The sequence below is a fragment of the Lepidochelys kempii genome, chromosome 2, assembly GCF_965140285.1.
Source record: "Lepidochelys kempii isolate rLepKem1 chromosome 2, rLepKem1.hap1, whole genome shotgun sequence".
Lineage (NCBI taxonomy): Eukaryota > Metazoa > Chordata > Testudines > Cheloniidae > Lepidochelys > Lepidochelys kempii.
The window spans coordinates 209,885,310-209,900,829 of record NC_136381.1 but is presented as its reverse complement, the minus strand read 5'-3'; the positions used below and the strand labels follow the sequence as shown (position 1 = coordinate 209,900,829).

The 15,520-nt window shown below is 41.6% G+C and overlaps 1 protein-coding gene across 1 annotated transcript in view; it reads left to right on the top strand.

Moving 5' to 3' along the window:
• STK31 (serine/threonine kinase 31) overlaps positions 1-15,520 on the top strand; it is a 94,966-nt gene that overhangs the window by 9,420 nt on the left and 70,026 nt on the right. The window contains exons 2-6 of the mRNA XM_073333714.1: positions 7,629-7,667; positions 7,747-7,799; positions 9,632-9,730; positions 10,528-10,602; positions 13,848-14,006. Of these exons, the coding sequence (XP_073189815.1) occupies positions 7,640-7,667; positions 7,747-7,799; positions 9,632-9,730; positions 10,528-10,602; positions 13,848-14,006 (414 nt within the window). The 5' untranslated portion in view covers positions 7,629-7,639. The remainder of the gene's footprint in view (positions 1-7,628; positions 7,668-7,746; positions 7,800-9,631; positions 9,731-10,527; positions 10,603-13,847; positions 14,007-15,520) is intronic.

Genomic DNA, 15,520 nt, shown 5'->3' with positions numbered 1-15,520 from the left:
TTTTCCCAACCTTCCTCTACACCACTATTATCCTCCTTGATCCTTTATGTCCTACAGCCTCCCCAAAATGACCATCATACTCCTGCCAAACTAATCAAATATAAATTAAGAAAGAAGGGACAAAATATATACTGCATGAAAACCAGCAACTATTGAATCTTGTTTTCTGGAAAACCTCCCGCTGGCTAAATAGGTTTTTCTGTATCATACCTTACCCAGTTTAGATTGTGAGCTCCTTGAGGCAGGAGATGTGTATTTATTTCTCTGTACAATGCCATGCAGAGCTATGACATATTAAGTATGTCAATCTATTTAGCTAACACACTTATTAAATTCATTAAAATGCATAATAGGATAGCCCATATCCATTTAATGTTAAATATAAATATATATTAAAAATCTCTGCTGCTGAGAATTTTTAAAATAAAAATAGCTAACTTTTATGTGGCACTTCTGGAGATGAATTTAAGCTCCCCCTGTTGATTCCAGCACAGTGTTATCTCATGAACAAGCACTACAACATATGCTATGCTAATGCAGAAACTTTGAAGTAAACATGAAGTTACATGTTCATTTTGAAAACAATGAGGAGTCTTTGTGGCATCTTAGAGACTAACATTTATTTGGGCATACGCTTTCGTGGGCTAAAACCCACTTCATCAGATGCATGGAATGAAGAATACAGTAAGCAATATATATATATATACTCCCAACTCCCAAATATGCCCAAATAAATGTGTTAGTCTCTAAGGTGCCACAAGCACTCCTCGTTGTTTTTGCTGATACAGACTAACACAACTACCACTCTGAAACCTATGTTCATTTTAGGCTCACTAGAAATTGGGGGAAGGAAACAATTTGTAATTAAAAAAGGAAAAATAGGGAAAGACACTAAATTTAATCTTCAAAGTGGGTATTGTAAACTAAGGGTATGTCTTCACTACCAATATTAAAGCGCGCCGCGGCAGCACTTTAATGTGGTTGTGTAGTCATGGCAACAGCGCTGGGCGAGAGCTCTCCCAGCACTGTAAAAAAAACACCCCGATGAGGGGAGTAGCTACTAGTCCTGGGTGCACAGCTCCCAGTGCTGGTGTACTGTCTACACTGCCACTTTACAGTGCTGAAACTTGCATCACTCAGGGGGTTGGTTTTTCACATCCCTGAGCAAGAAAGTTTCAGCGCTGTAAAGTGGCAGTGTAGACAAGGCCTAAGTGGGTTTTTCATTGCCATTTTAAAATGTAAAGGAGTACTTGTGGCACCTTAGAGACTAACCAATTTATTTGAGCATAAGCTTTCGTGAGCTACAGCTCACTTCATCAGATGCAATGGATGCATCCGATGAAGTGAGCTGTAGCTCACGAAACCTTATGCTCAAATAAATTGGTTAGTTTCTAAGGTGCCACAAGTACTCCTTTTCTTTTTGCGAATACAGACTAACACGGCTGTTACTCTGAAACCTGTCATTTTAAAATGTCTTTCTTATCCTTTGTTTGCAATGTTGTAGCTGTGTGGGTCCCAGGATATTAGAGACACAAGGAGGTGAGGTAATATTGTATTGAATCAACTTCTGGTGGTAAAAGAGACAAGCTTTTGACCTTACAGAGAGCTCTTCAGGTCTGGGAAAGGTACTCAGTGTCAGAGTTAAATACAAAGTGGAATAGACTGTTCAGCAAGTTAATTAATGCATAGCATAGGCGCCAACTCTGTGGGTGCTCGAGGCTGGAGCACCCATCAGCACCAGGAGAAGTTGGCCCCTATGATGCATACTGTAAGAGACCATTCAAAGTGTTTTGTTAACATCCTTGCAGTCAAAGAATAAAAAAATGGGGAGTGTACCTTCAAAAGATGAGTCTGGAAGCTTAAATTCATAACTCTGCTAGACACTAAAAATCATGGATTTAATAAAAACACTGGATTTATGGCTTATTACAACACTCTGTAACCCACTAACTCCCCCAACACACCCCTTTTTGTCCTATGGCTGCAGAGGCGTTAACTGGCCACTTCACCTTGAATGGTCTCTTACAATGTGTTTCCACAGTATGCATCCGATGAAGTGAGCTGTAGCTCACGAAAGCTTATGCTCAAATAAATTGGTTAGTCTCTAAGGTGCCACAAGTACTCCTTTTCTTTTTACAATATGTGTTAACTACTTATGCTAAAGAATCTGTTCCACTTTGTATCTAGCTTTGACATTCTGAGTACCTTTCACAGACCTGAAGAAGAGTTCTTTGTAAGGCCCTGTCTATACCACAAACTTTGATTGACACAAGTTACGTTGGGTGTGGGCTCTGGGCTGGGGCAGGGAGTTGGGGTACAGGAGGCGGTGCAGGGGGGCAGGCTCAGGGAGGGAGTTTGGGTGCAGTGTCTGGGCTGGAGTAAGGGGTTGAGGTGCAGGAGAGGGTGAGGGGTGCAGTGCTTACCTCAGGCGGCTCCCAAAAGCGATCCGCACCCCCTCTGGCAGCAGCTCGTGTTGATATTGTATACTTAGATTTTCAGAAAGCCTTTGACAAGGTCCCTCACCAAAGGCTCTTAAGCAAAGCAAGCTGTCATGGGATAAGAGGGAAGGTCCTCTCATGGATTGGTAACTGGTTAAAAGATAGGGAACAAAGGGTAGGAATAAACAGTCAGTTTTCAGAATGGAGAGAGGGAAATAGTGGTGTCCCCCAGGAGTCAATACTGGGCCCAGTCCTATTTAACATTTTCATAAATGATCTGAAAAAAGGGGTAAACAGTGAGGTGGCAAAATTTGCAGAGGATACAAAACTACTGAAGATAGTTAAGTCCCTAGCAGACTGTGGATAGCTATAAAAGGATCTCACAAAACTGGGTGACTGGGCAGCAAAATGGCAGATGAAATTCAAAGTTGATAAATGCAAAGTAAAGCACATTAGGAAACATAATCCCAACTATACATATAAAATGATGGGGTCTAAATTAGCTGTTACCACTCAAGAAAGTCTTGGAGTCATTGTGGCTAGTTCTCTGAAAACATCCACTCAATGTGTAGGGACAGTCAAAAAAGTGAACAGAATGTTGGGAATCATTAAGAAAGAGAGAGAAAATAAAACAGAAAATATCATATTGCCTCTATATATATCCATGGTACGCCCACATCTTGATTACTGCATGCAGATGTGGTCACCCCATCTCAAAATGATATATTGGACTTGGAAAAGGTTCAGAAAAGGGCAACAAAAATTATTAGGGGTATGGAACAGCTTCCATATGAGGATAGATTAATAAGACTTTTCAGCTTGGAAAAGAGATGACTAAGGGGGGATATGATAGAGGTCTATAAAGTCATAACCGGTGTGGAGAAAGTAAATAAGCAAGTGTTATTTACTCCTTCTCATAACACAAGAATGAGGGGTCACCAATGAAATTAATAAGCAGCAGGTTAAAAACAAACAAAAGGAAATATTTTTTCACACAACGCATAGTTAACCTGTGGAACTCCTTGCCAGAGGATGTTGTGAAGGCCAAGACTATAAAAGGGTTCAAAAAATAACTAGATAAGTTAATGAAGGATAGGTCCATCAATGGCTAATATCCAGGATGGACAGGGATGATGTCCCTAGCGTCTGTTTGGTAATGGACGACAGGGGATGGATCACTTGATGATTACCTGTTCCGTTAATTCCCTCTGGGGCACCTGGTATTGGCCACTGTTGGAAGACAGGATACTGGGCAAGATGGACCTTTGGTCTGAGCCAGTATGGCTGTTCTTATGTTCTTAAGTGCTGCTAATGTGGATGTTGTTCACCGACACAAGGAGCATAGTGTGGACATGCACCAGTGGTTTAATTATAGTGGTGGCTTTACATCAACATAACTTAAATTGACTTAAATTTGTTGGGTAGACATGCCCTTAGTCTCGTTGGAACTCACCCAGCACACTCTGAAGTTGTCAGACCAGCTACATTAGTTCTTTATAGGCACTTTAATGTACTCATCAGTGTACTATTGTGAATTCCTCTGTTATTCACCTGGACTTATTAAAAGTTTGTGGCTAATTCAAAGGAATCTGGAGTGGGAGAGGTGTCTTGCTATCCTGGAAGTGGTGCTATTCAATACATTTCACAACCCTTAATCAGCCCTGAAGAATGCTTTTCAAATAGTTTTATTTCTAATAAAATAAAACCTTTTGCCTTTATTATGCTATAAATAGGGTAAAACCACCACTGCTTTGATGACTTTTAACCAATATATGTAACTATTCCCACTCCTAAAGCTTTTATCTCAGGGATTTTTTAAAAATGTAGGATGAGTAATTATGCAATCTCACCTCAAGTAGAGATACCTAGTCATAACTGTTTTTTTTTAATTTACACTGTCCATTTTTAAAGGCAAGTTGTGCATGTGTAATTGTCTGGGGAATTGGGGTCTATGTGTGTTTAGGGTTTCTGGAATGTCTCATCTGAAAAATAACTCTGGTTGCTTGGAAGAGATTGTTTGGTAGGATAGAATTAGAGTTCTAAATTTTACATCATTGCTAGGACATTGTTTAATACAAGACTGAATTCCAGTTGTCTAATTTCAAAGACCGTATCATGTATGTATATAGCTAAAGTGTGACTGAGGGACCCATTTTTAAACAAATCAGTACAGCCATGCTAACAATGGGGTCTTTTCCACTAAAAAATATCCATAGCCTGCCAAAGCACATGTGCTGGATAGCTGTATGCAGACACTGGCTGTGGAACAGGACAACCTATTCTGGAGGCATGTCCGCTTCTTGCATATAGCCAGAACTTAAAAAGAAAAAAAGCCATCTTCAGAATTCAGGAACCACAGAGCCTTCCATATTCTGCCCTAACTGGTTTCAGACTTACTAGCACCTGTCCATCCTTTTTTTAATGTTAATTATTTTAAAAAATGATAGGCGATAACAAAGCAACACAATTATAAATCAACTAAGTATATGAAATAATTATTTCACAGCTAGTAGAAGAGAAATCAGAGATCAGAGCAACACACATTCATATGTTATCTGGACAAGAGTGTACAAGAAATATTTATCTAGGAGTCTGACTGCTTCCATTAAGTTATTTTATTCATATTCCAAAAATGGAAACCAAATCATCAGCCTGTACTGGGTCCTGTTGTCTAGTCATGTGTGAGTTTTTACATGATTAGAGGTTTCCATGCTCTTCTTTTACAGTATTATCCAGGGGTTCTTTTCCTGAATGCAATCAGGATGAGACATGTTAAGATAGTGATGAGTTTCTGAGGTGTGAGTCTTAATATTTTTCTTTTAAAAGAAAAGATTAATTGTATGAGAACATACTTGTATGGGAACTTTTAACAGGGTAGTTTCAGTTAATATTTATGTTATGGTAGTGCTCTCTTGTGCTGGGTGCTGTACAAACATAGAGAAAAGAAAAAGCCTGTTGTCTCCCTGAAGAGGAGGTAACATTTCTGTCTACTAGTAGGAGTTGTTCTTCTGGTCAAGTAAAAAAACTGCTGTATTTTTCACAAAAACATCCACAACATAAACATGGCAGTTACATTTGACCTCTCGTGATCATGAGCGTAAGGCAGTGTGTCTGCCACAGTGCCTTCCGTGTCACACCCAGGGTTAAGTATTCGGGTTGCCAATTTTGGTTGGAGGTATTCCTGGAGGTCTCCTCACCACATAATCTTTGACTGAAGATTTAATTATGCACACTTTAGTTCCTGGAGACGCCAGGACAATGCCAGAGGGTTGGCTACCCTACATTAAGCACGGATGTAACACCACATGAAAGCAAAGACTTTCAAACTGGAAGGAGCATCTTCTGTAAGGGACACGCCAGGGAAGGGCTCAGAAGAGAGACCCAGGCGCCTGCCGAAGGGTGGGCGGGGGAGCGGGTGCTGGGAAGTGACACTGCAGGGGAGAGACTTGTAAGGGAGGCTGCCATGCGCTGGCGAAGCCGGGGCCATGCGGGGCAGCAGTGTCGGGCGGGGGATACCACCAGGCACGGCCTCGTGCTAGGGGTGGTGCGAAGCCCGTTGCTGGTGTGGGCGGGGAAGACGATTTTTTAAAAAATCCAAATATTTGCTCTGTTTCTGAACTAAATCCCCGTGGTGACAGGGGCGCGAAGCCGCCCCCTGGTCTCTGCCCCTCGCCCCTGCTAGCGCAGCCCCCGCTGAGGCCAGAGGCCCGCGGCGGAGCCAGAGGCGCGGAGCCGCTGACGGCAGCGACCTTCCCGCCTCGCAGCGCCACGAGGCCTCTCAGCATCTCGCCCCCGGCGCGCGCGCCGCTTGACGCGTCTCGTGAGAGCGGGCACCAGCGTGGCGTGGGCGGGTTCCCGTGCGTGTGCGTATGCGCAGGGCGGGAAGGGGCGCGCTCCCTCCCTCGGTCGCGGGGTAGGCGGGTGTGTGTGAGTCTCCCGGCCCGGCTGCCTCTGGAGGCTGAAGCTGCACGTGCGCGGGGGGCTCGCAGCACGGGCAGCGCGCGCTGCGGGTAACCTTCCCCCGTCCCCGCATCCGATACCTGCAGCCACGGGCTGGCTCCTCGGTGTCGGGACCGGTGCAGCGCTCCTGGGGTTAATCCTGGCCGCTGTCGCCGGGGATCGGGTGCAATATGTGCTGGGTCACGGGTGGTGTAAGACCAGGGCATGCTTCTTCCCGTTGGCCTGCGGCACTGGGGTTGGTGTGAAGGGCAGCAGCGGGGACGGCTTTTTGCAACTCCTCTTGCATGAGTTCTGGGAGCCAGGCCCCTGGCAAGAGGCCACGGGTCTCCAGGATCCACTCCCACTAAATGCTCACAGCAGCCTGGGGTTCAGCACTTAAAAACCAGGCTGCAGGGGTCCTTTCCATGTAAAAACCAGTTGGTTGCAAATCACGGTAAACTGCATTGCTGTAAACCATGCTAGGTCAGCTTGGAGCTTGTACTGGTGGAGCTGCCATAGTCAGATGAAGGCCCAACTGGAAAAAGTTGAAATGCAGATTAATGATCAGACACTTGAATGTATTTTCTGGAAGTTGGCAGTTGAGTCAGTGGTTTAGGACTATTAAGATGAACAGACAATTCTTTATTGATGGGATTTCTTGACGACCATTAGACTTTTTCCACGCTACAGTTGTACCTATACTAGCAACAGTTTAGGTAAAGCAGGATTTTCTCTGGGGAAGCTGCCATTTTGCCATCTAGATCAGAAGTACAGTACAAAGTTGTTGTTTCCATAGGGCCATGCTTAAAATATGCCCTCTTTACACACAGTTGTAGATTTGATGGTAACATTTAGATGCTATTAGGCGATCCTAAACCATATTCATACAATTCTAATCAGGGAAAAATCCTCCAGGTTATTAAATACAGTTCTTAGAACAAAGCCCTCTGCTCTCTCATATATATTGGGGGAGGAGAGGAGAATGGCGCCGCTATTAGTTTTGATGTCTTTAGGAAAAATGTCCTCTCCTTCCATTGTTGGTTCTGATCGCACTATTTAGCGGACAGATTCTATTTCCAGATCTACAGTGTAATTAAATTGCATTTAAAGTCTGAAAAGAGACTGGAAAATGTCATTGTGTGGCTCCATGCATGTCTCCGTGAATTCCAGATTGATTTTACTAGTAAAGTGGTTATTTGTTCCTTAATTTCTACTATTAGGTTAAACTCTAGATGTTTTGTATTGTTTCAGGATTTGTCGTAATGGATGAAGACACAGGATACAATAAAGGTACTGAAGGAAAATAGATTGTTTCTTTGTTAACACTGAAATTCAGAATTGATTTAAAATATTTTTTTTTCCCTCCCAGTTGGAGATGTGGTTGGTTGTCATGTTGAAGACGCTGTGACATTTTGGGCGCAGGTGATGTAAAAAAACCTTCTTGAATAAGATATTCCAATAAGGTGTTTGTTTGTTCTAGTTTCACACAAAAATGGCAGGGATGTACTTACACAAAATTTGAAATGCCTGATGGATATATGAATGGGACTTGGGGTAAAAAACAAACTCCTTAGGCTCCAAAGTTGAACATCCAACAATGTGGTTAAAATATTCCATCCAGCTGTTCAGTTGCTTAATACTGACATAAACAGGAGTCACATATTGCCTTCTGAATTGGATTAGAAAACTACTGACCATCAGCCAACTTGGATTTTGCATGGACTTACTCTATTCAGTGTACAGTAGGTCCTACATAAAAGCTTGAATGTTAGAACTATCAGTGTTGGATCAGGAATAGTATGGAAAGTTGATCTTGGGGCCTTTAAACTTTTAACATGACTAACTTTAACATTCTGACAAAACAAAAATAATGGAAAAATCTATTGTGATTCTCAAGTTAGAATGGGAAACAGCACACCAGGTTGGAGGTTTCTGTAACTTTTTGTGGCTTTTAATGAGAACTTGGTCTGTGTTGCCCATCCCCAGGTACATAACTTTAAACAATGGACATGCTATCTTTTGGGGATGTAGGTGATACATGTGTTTTGTCAGGTGTGTGGTGTTACAAGTAACACTTAAGATAACTGAAAAATTAGGAAAAATATTCAGATTGTCTTGTTTTTACTTTGTGAATTTGACAGGACTTTGTTTATAGTTAGTTTCACTTTCCTGTATATGGCCAATATCCCTAATTCTTCATGTGGGCACACAGTGGCAGGAAAAGCAACACTTAAAATAGAGTAAATGATTGTAAAACCCAAAACTGGTAGGGGGACTCAGTGGCAGATGTGCTACCTGAAACTGCTTTTAACTTTTTTTTTTTTAAATTCACTAGATATCATGTTGATGGTGTCCTTTTTAATTACAGTATTCTTAATTACTTGGAAGTCTTTTCAAGTATTGGCTTAACTGTATGTGTACTCACAGACTCATTATGATACATGAGTTTATTTAAACTACTTATAAATTTATGCATTGACTGTTTTCTTCTAAGGAGATCATTAGAGCTATCACTAGTAATAATTTCCTTCTTTAGAATTTGAATTTATTCATTCTGAACTTAATCCAAGAATTTTTCTAGTGTTCTGTACCCTACTATTCTTTTAGTGAATAAGCAAAAGTCATTTTTATTACACTAATTTTTTCTCTCCCTCTCCACACTCTTTATTTTCTACACTTTGAACTTAAAATAAAATAGATGTCTCATCATCTGTAGTTGATACAGGTTTTTACAACTTGATAGACCAAAATACAATTAAAAGGACTTGTTCACATCAGTCAAACCAAACAGTTATTCCTACAACTAGGAAAACAAGATCTAAAAAAGTTGTGACCTTTTCCCATGACGTTGGAAGAGGAGTGCTACATACTTCGTCCCAAAAATACATGAATGCTTACATTATATGAGTTTTAAAATCAGATTTTTGCAAGGTCTTATGACTGTCATTTTCACAAAATGTCTAAAAAAAAGTTAAGCTGTTAAAGTAAATATTTTTTTCAGACCAATTTTCTGCTAGAGTGACATCTCACCATAGTATGTTCCCTAACCCCTGAAAGTCGCTTTCCAGTGTTGGAAATAAATTGCAAACAAGCTTGTATATACAGTTCAAGATTTAGAAGGTGAAACTTGTCAGGGCAGTGCAGTGGTGTCAGGATTAGTAGATGTTTTGACTTATTTATTGGCTTTTGAAACAGATGTTTAAAGGCTTTCAAATGATAGCTAACACTTTTTACTCTCCCCTCCTACTTCTTAGAACATCAGTAGAAATAATGACATCTTGAAATTAAGTCATGCACTGGCTGAAGTTTGTCCTCAGGCCAACTCAGTTTTTGGCAATCCTGATTTTACTAAGGTAAAGGGGGGGTGTACGTGTGGAGTGTGTGAATTTATAGTTTTTTTACACATATGTAAAAATCTTTATTCTACACAACTGATTTCTTAGATTTTTTTTTTTATTATTTTTTGTAATATAACTTTTATTCTGTCAACTAAAAGATAAACCCCAGATACTCAGGGGGGGGAAAAATGCAAAATAGAGTAATAGTGAAAATTTTCTAGGGGGTGTGTGTGTACGTATATCTTTATATACGTACATGAAAAAAGTACGCATGCCCACACTTATGCTACTTAAGTTTACCTATAACTTGCTTCATAGTAGACTACCTCATCTCCTGAACTGCATATGGTTGTGCAGGTAAATTAGATTATTCTTATGATCACCTTTTTGATTTCATTAAAAAAATAAAATCCAGAAATCTCTACGATATTGTGGTTGGCATTTACCTTCTTCATGTCTATTATTATTTTTATTTATTATTTATTTAGTATTGTCTGTAAAACTGTGTAGCATGGCACATAGCAAAAGCTCCATGAATCCAATACATAACATGTTTTGCAGCATGATAAAACGTTTCTTCAAAGTATCGTATTGTGTAACAAGATCTATTGAGGATTATATATTTTGAAGCATGCAGCGTATGCTAACATAGGAGACAGGATACTGAGTTAGGTGAACTGCCACTTTGTTTCAATATTGTGCAAATATCCAGATTACAAACTTTTGAAAAATAAGTGTTGTAATGGACTGTGGTATATAATTTTGAGGTGCACTTATGCTTATAGAATGCCACTTTCTCTTCTGATCTACAGATCTACGGTGGATGTTTTTCTGAAGATAAATGCTGGTATAGATGCAAAGTACAGCAAGTGATCAGTGATGAAAAGGCAGGAAATACACTTAAGGATATTATTGTTCTTTACTGCTGAATCACTTTTAAAAGCAAATATATGGAAACAAAAAATGATATACTTCTGAGGCGTATCGTTGCCTAAAAAAAATCTAAATCTGTGGTTACTTGCCTGGGGCATACGTTAAAACAGGGGTGGGCAAACTACGGCCCGTGGGCCGCATCCGGCCTGTCAGACCTTTTAATCTGGCCCTCGAGTTCCCGCCGGGGAGCAGGATCAGGGGCTTGCCCTGCTCTGCGCAGCTCCTGGAAGCCGCAGCATGTCCCACCTCCACCTCCTACATGTAGGGGCAGCCAGAGGGCTCCGCACACTGCCGCCACTCCAAGCGCCAGCTCTGCAGCTCCCATTGGCTGGGAACTATGGCCAATGGGAGCTGCAGTGGTGGCGACTGTAGATGGGGCAGCATGCAAAGTCGCCTGGCTGTACCTCCACGTAGGAGCCGGAGGGGGGACATGCCACTGCTTCCAGGAGCTGCTTGAGGTAAACAGTGCCTGGAGCCTGCACCCCTGACCCCCTCCCATGCCCGAACCTCATGCGCCAGCACTGATCCCCCTTCTGCCCTCTGAACCCCTCAGTCTCAGCCTGGAGCACCCTCCTGTACCCCAAACCTCCCAGCCCTACCCCAGAGCCCGCACCCCCAGCCGGAGCCCTCACCCCCCTGGCCCGGACTTGATGCGCTTCCCGCCCGCCGAACCCCTCAATCCCAGCATGGAGCACCCTCCTGCACCCCAAACCCCTCATCCCCAGCCCCACCCCAGAGCACCCAAACCCCTGCCCCAGCCCAGAGCCCCCTTCCACACCCTGAATTCCTCATTTCTGGCCGTACCCAAGAGCCCACACCTTCAGCCGGTGCCCTCACCACCCCCGCACTCCAACTCCCAATTTCGTGAGCATTCATGGCCCGCCATACAGTTTCCATACCCAGATGTGGCCCTCAGGCCAAAAAGTTTGCCCACCCATGTGTTAAAGTGATAAGTCCTTTTGGAAGCTTTAAGTTGATGGGAAGGTTGGTACAGTTTGTGTATACCTTTTGAAGTCATACATGCACACTTGCCAGGGTTATCAAGCAGCACCATTTCACTTCAGAACTTCTAAGAAGAGAAAATGGGAGTTGGGATCTGGCTGATAACATTCACTGAAATAATATTAGAGCTGAAACTGATGGCTTTCAGGTGCCGCCTCCCCCTGCCCCCCCCCCCCTTTTTTTTTTTTTTTTAAAGCTCCCAGGCTAGGGTTGTTTGGTAATTTTGATGTCCAAACACAAGAGATTTATTACCCTCACTTGAAATGGTGATGTCCACATGATTTGGGAGCTTCCTTTAATTTCACCTCTGCACTCAAAGACAGTCTGATTTCACAACTTTTCCTATGTCATTTCATAGCCAGATTTAAAACTGGAAAAATTATCAGTGAAAAGCTGTTTTGTTCTTAAAAATAAAGTTTAAATTTAGAGTGAGGTGCTACATTTGGGATTTTTTCCCTAACTCAGTGTTTTTCAAAGTTTGGGTCGCGACCCAGTACTGGGTTGCGGCATGTAAGGCACTGGGTCGCTCTGGTCAGTACCGCTGACTGGGATGTTAAAGAGTCCTGTTGGCGGTGCTGCCCAGCTAAGACAGGCTAGTGCCTACCTGTTCCGACACCGCGCTGCATCCTGGAAGCAGCCAGCAGCGGGTCTGGCTTCTAGGCAGGGGGCCACGGGGCTCCGTGTGCTGCTCCCACCCCGAGGCTTGCGTGCCTCTGCCTAGAAGCCGGACCTGCTGCTGGCCACTTCCAGGGCACAATGCAGTTCACGGTGCCAGGATAGGCGGAAAGCCTGCCTCTGCACCCAGGCTGCGCTGCTGACCGGGAGCCGCCGGAGGTAACCCTGTGCCCCTATCCCCTGCTCCAGCACTGAATCCCCCCCCCCAAACCCGGAACCCTTTCCCGCACCCCAAACCCTCATTCTTGACCCCACCCCAGAGCCTGCACCCCCAGCCCAGAGCCCCCCCAAATTCAGACCCCCCCCTTCCTGCATCCCAGACTCCAAATGTAATATGAATACATATACCAATACATATACTTCCTTCCCAAAAACTCAAGCTGCTAGCAAGCCAGCACTTTAATTATTAGAAGAAAAGTAAGACTGAATGTGTTTTTTCATTTAAAAAACATTGGTACATGAGCTGTTGAATTAACATAAGCAAATTGTAAAAACACCATGGAACTTGCTTAACCTTTGAAATGTCCTGCTTTCAGACCTGCTTTTAATCATCAAATATATCTCCTTCTTGGAAATACCACAAAAACTGTAGCCTGCACTGTGAGACTTGAATGGGCTGAAGTGGACTCATGAAACAACGAATGGATATTTATAAAGATTGTTCAGAATTTTTTTAAATCGTATACTTACTTAGTAAATATTTAGCTGTTTATGCAAGATATTAGAATAAAACTGCCAAAGATTTCCTTTGATAAGCCCGTTGTAATTTCAGGCACGCTTATTGCCTTTTGTATCTCTATCTTACTGTGTTGTTTTTTTAATATTTGATACCATTTTTTCTTCATATATTGAAACTGTAAGCTATTTCTTAGTTGTTTGTCAAGGTCTTTTGACACCTGTCAATTGGGAGCTTGTTGCACTGAAATTGATAGTTTTATACTTGAGGAGAGGTGACAGTTGCTTCCTCTAAATGACATCATTGTTCACAGCTTAAGGTAAGGGGTGCTATGAACAATGATTATTCTGGATAGAGAATAGATTTACACTGGAAGAGATGAGGATAATAAATGTTCAGGTTTCAGAGTAACAGCCGTGTTAGTCTGTCTCTAAGGTGCCACAAGTACTCCTTTTTTTTTTTGCGAATAAATGTTCAGGATTTTTAAACAGAAAATGGAAGAGCTTTGACCTTGAAAACACATTATGCTGACCATAAAAATGGCACAGTAACTTAGGACAACAAATTTTATATTTGTAAATTAAGATTTTATTTTAATTTTCAGTTTTGATGGGATAGTTTGAGCTATGACTTCTCCTACCTAGTAGCTTTGCTTCTGTAAGGGCGTAGCTATCTTTTCTGTATGTTGCCCTTGATCAGATGTAGAACTCCCTTTAGGACTCACACACTAGCATCACAAGTGATACATAGTCCTCTAAGTACTGTATACTTTAATACATATTACTTAGTATGTAATATGTATTACATATTAGCTATGCTTATTTATGTTTTATATTATTGCCACAGTGTCAAGTATTATACATTGATTATGGAAATTCTGAGATTCTAAATCGATCAGAAATAGTTGAGATTCCAAAGAACTTGCAGTTTCCCAGCATTGCTAAAAAGTATAGACTCTGGGGACTACAGATTCCTCCTGACCAAGATTTAAATCAATTTGACCAGGTAAGTGATAGACTTCTAAATGCATGGATGATGAACTGTGTAACACATAAAGCCAACTATCTACAAATTTTCATGCTTAGGAATCCATAAAAGATGAATGGGGAGAATGTCTTTACCCATCAAGCTGAGACTCATGGGGGATATCTGTAAGATAGTCACATCTCTCACTGTTAATGAACTTTAAAAGCCAAAATGGGCATCTTAAAAAAAATCAGTGAAGATGCTATCTAGATAGCCAGTAGTAGATGAAGGATGGTCTTGGGAGCTCTAGGTTCTGTTCCTGGCTCTGTCACAAACTCTCTGACCTTGACTAAGTGATATGGCTCTCTCTCTCTCTGTTTCAGTGTCCATCTTTAACAGAAAATAATACTTCCCTAAATCAACAGGGAAGTATTCCCTGTTGGAGTGGATCATGAATCCATTGATGATTGTGAGTTGCTCAAGGATGATGATGATGAGTGCCACAGAAAATATTTAAATAAATTAAATTCAGAGGAAAGAATGCTGGGTTGATGGATGGAACTAGAAAATACCTGCCCTCTTGCCATCAGTGAGCGTGAATTTGCTTCGTCTTTGGCACTTATACATTCAACTGGTGGCTTAGAGGAGAATCTGGAGATTGTTGTTAATCTTATAGTTGGAGGTAGTAACAATGCCTCTAGTAAAGGCTGCCTAAAAAATTCCATTGTAACCCACTGTTTCCAGTTACTTATAATTGTGCCAAACTTTAACTGTTAGGGCTAAATTTTTCCATATCTGCTCTCTGCCTCAGGCTGAATTTGTTCACCCCCCTCCCAAAAAAAATCAGCAAAAACAGCTTATTCAAAGAAATGGCTGAGTTAAGGGTAGTTTTTTCTCTGTTAAGTTGTTTTCAGCTTGTTTTCAGCCACTTTTTTGAAGGGCTGTACCACATCCCATTCGTCTCAGCCTTCAAAGCTGCCAGTGTCTGACACTAGCAATCAAACTATCATTTCTGGTTTGATTGACATTTCCTAACTTTTGAATGCTTGATTTTTCAGTCTTGACATTTCAATTTTGATATTCACAATGTAGATTTTTATATGTAGCAATGTAATTACATTTGCATTCCATTTCCAGTGGTGGATATGTAGCTGATCATGCATTTTTATATAATTTGCTCTGTAGTAGTAAGGACTTATTTAAATGGGAGATATTTAGTGCTGTGGTTCAGCTTTAGCCATTTCATTTAAGTGACTCTGACCAATGTGGATAAAATGTTGACAGCTAAAATGGCAGGGGGAAGGGGTTAGAGGAATGGCACAAATCACATTATTATTTATAATATCTTTTCCTGTATTACTGAATGGTTAACCTTTTTATAATGCTGTTAAATATTTGGCCTGGGATTTTCAAAGTGGCCTAATGTAGTTTGGTGCCCAACTTCCATTGAAAGTCTAACTCCTCTAGGCTCCACTGAAGTCTTCAACAGATCTGTTTGCTGATGGAAAGTTAGTTCAGTTAAGCAAAGAGAAACTATTCACTATGAGCAGTTT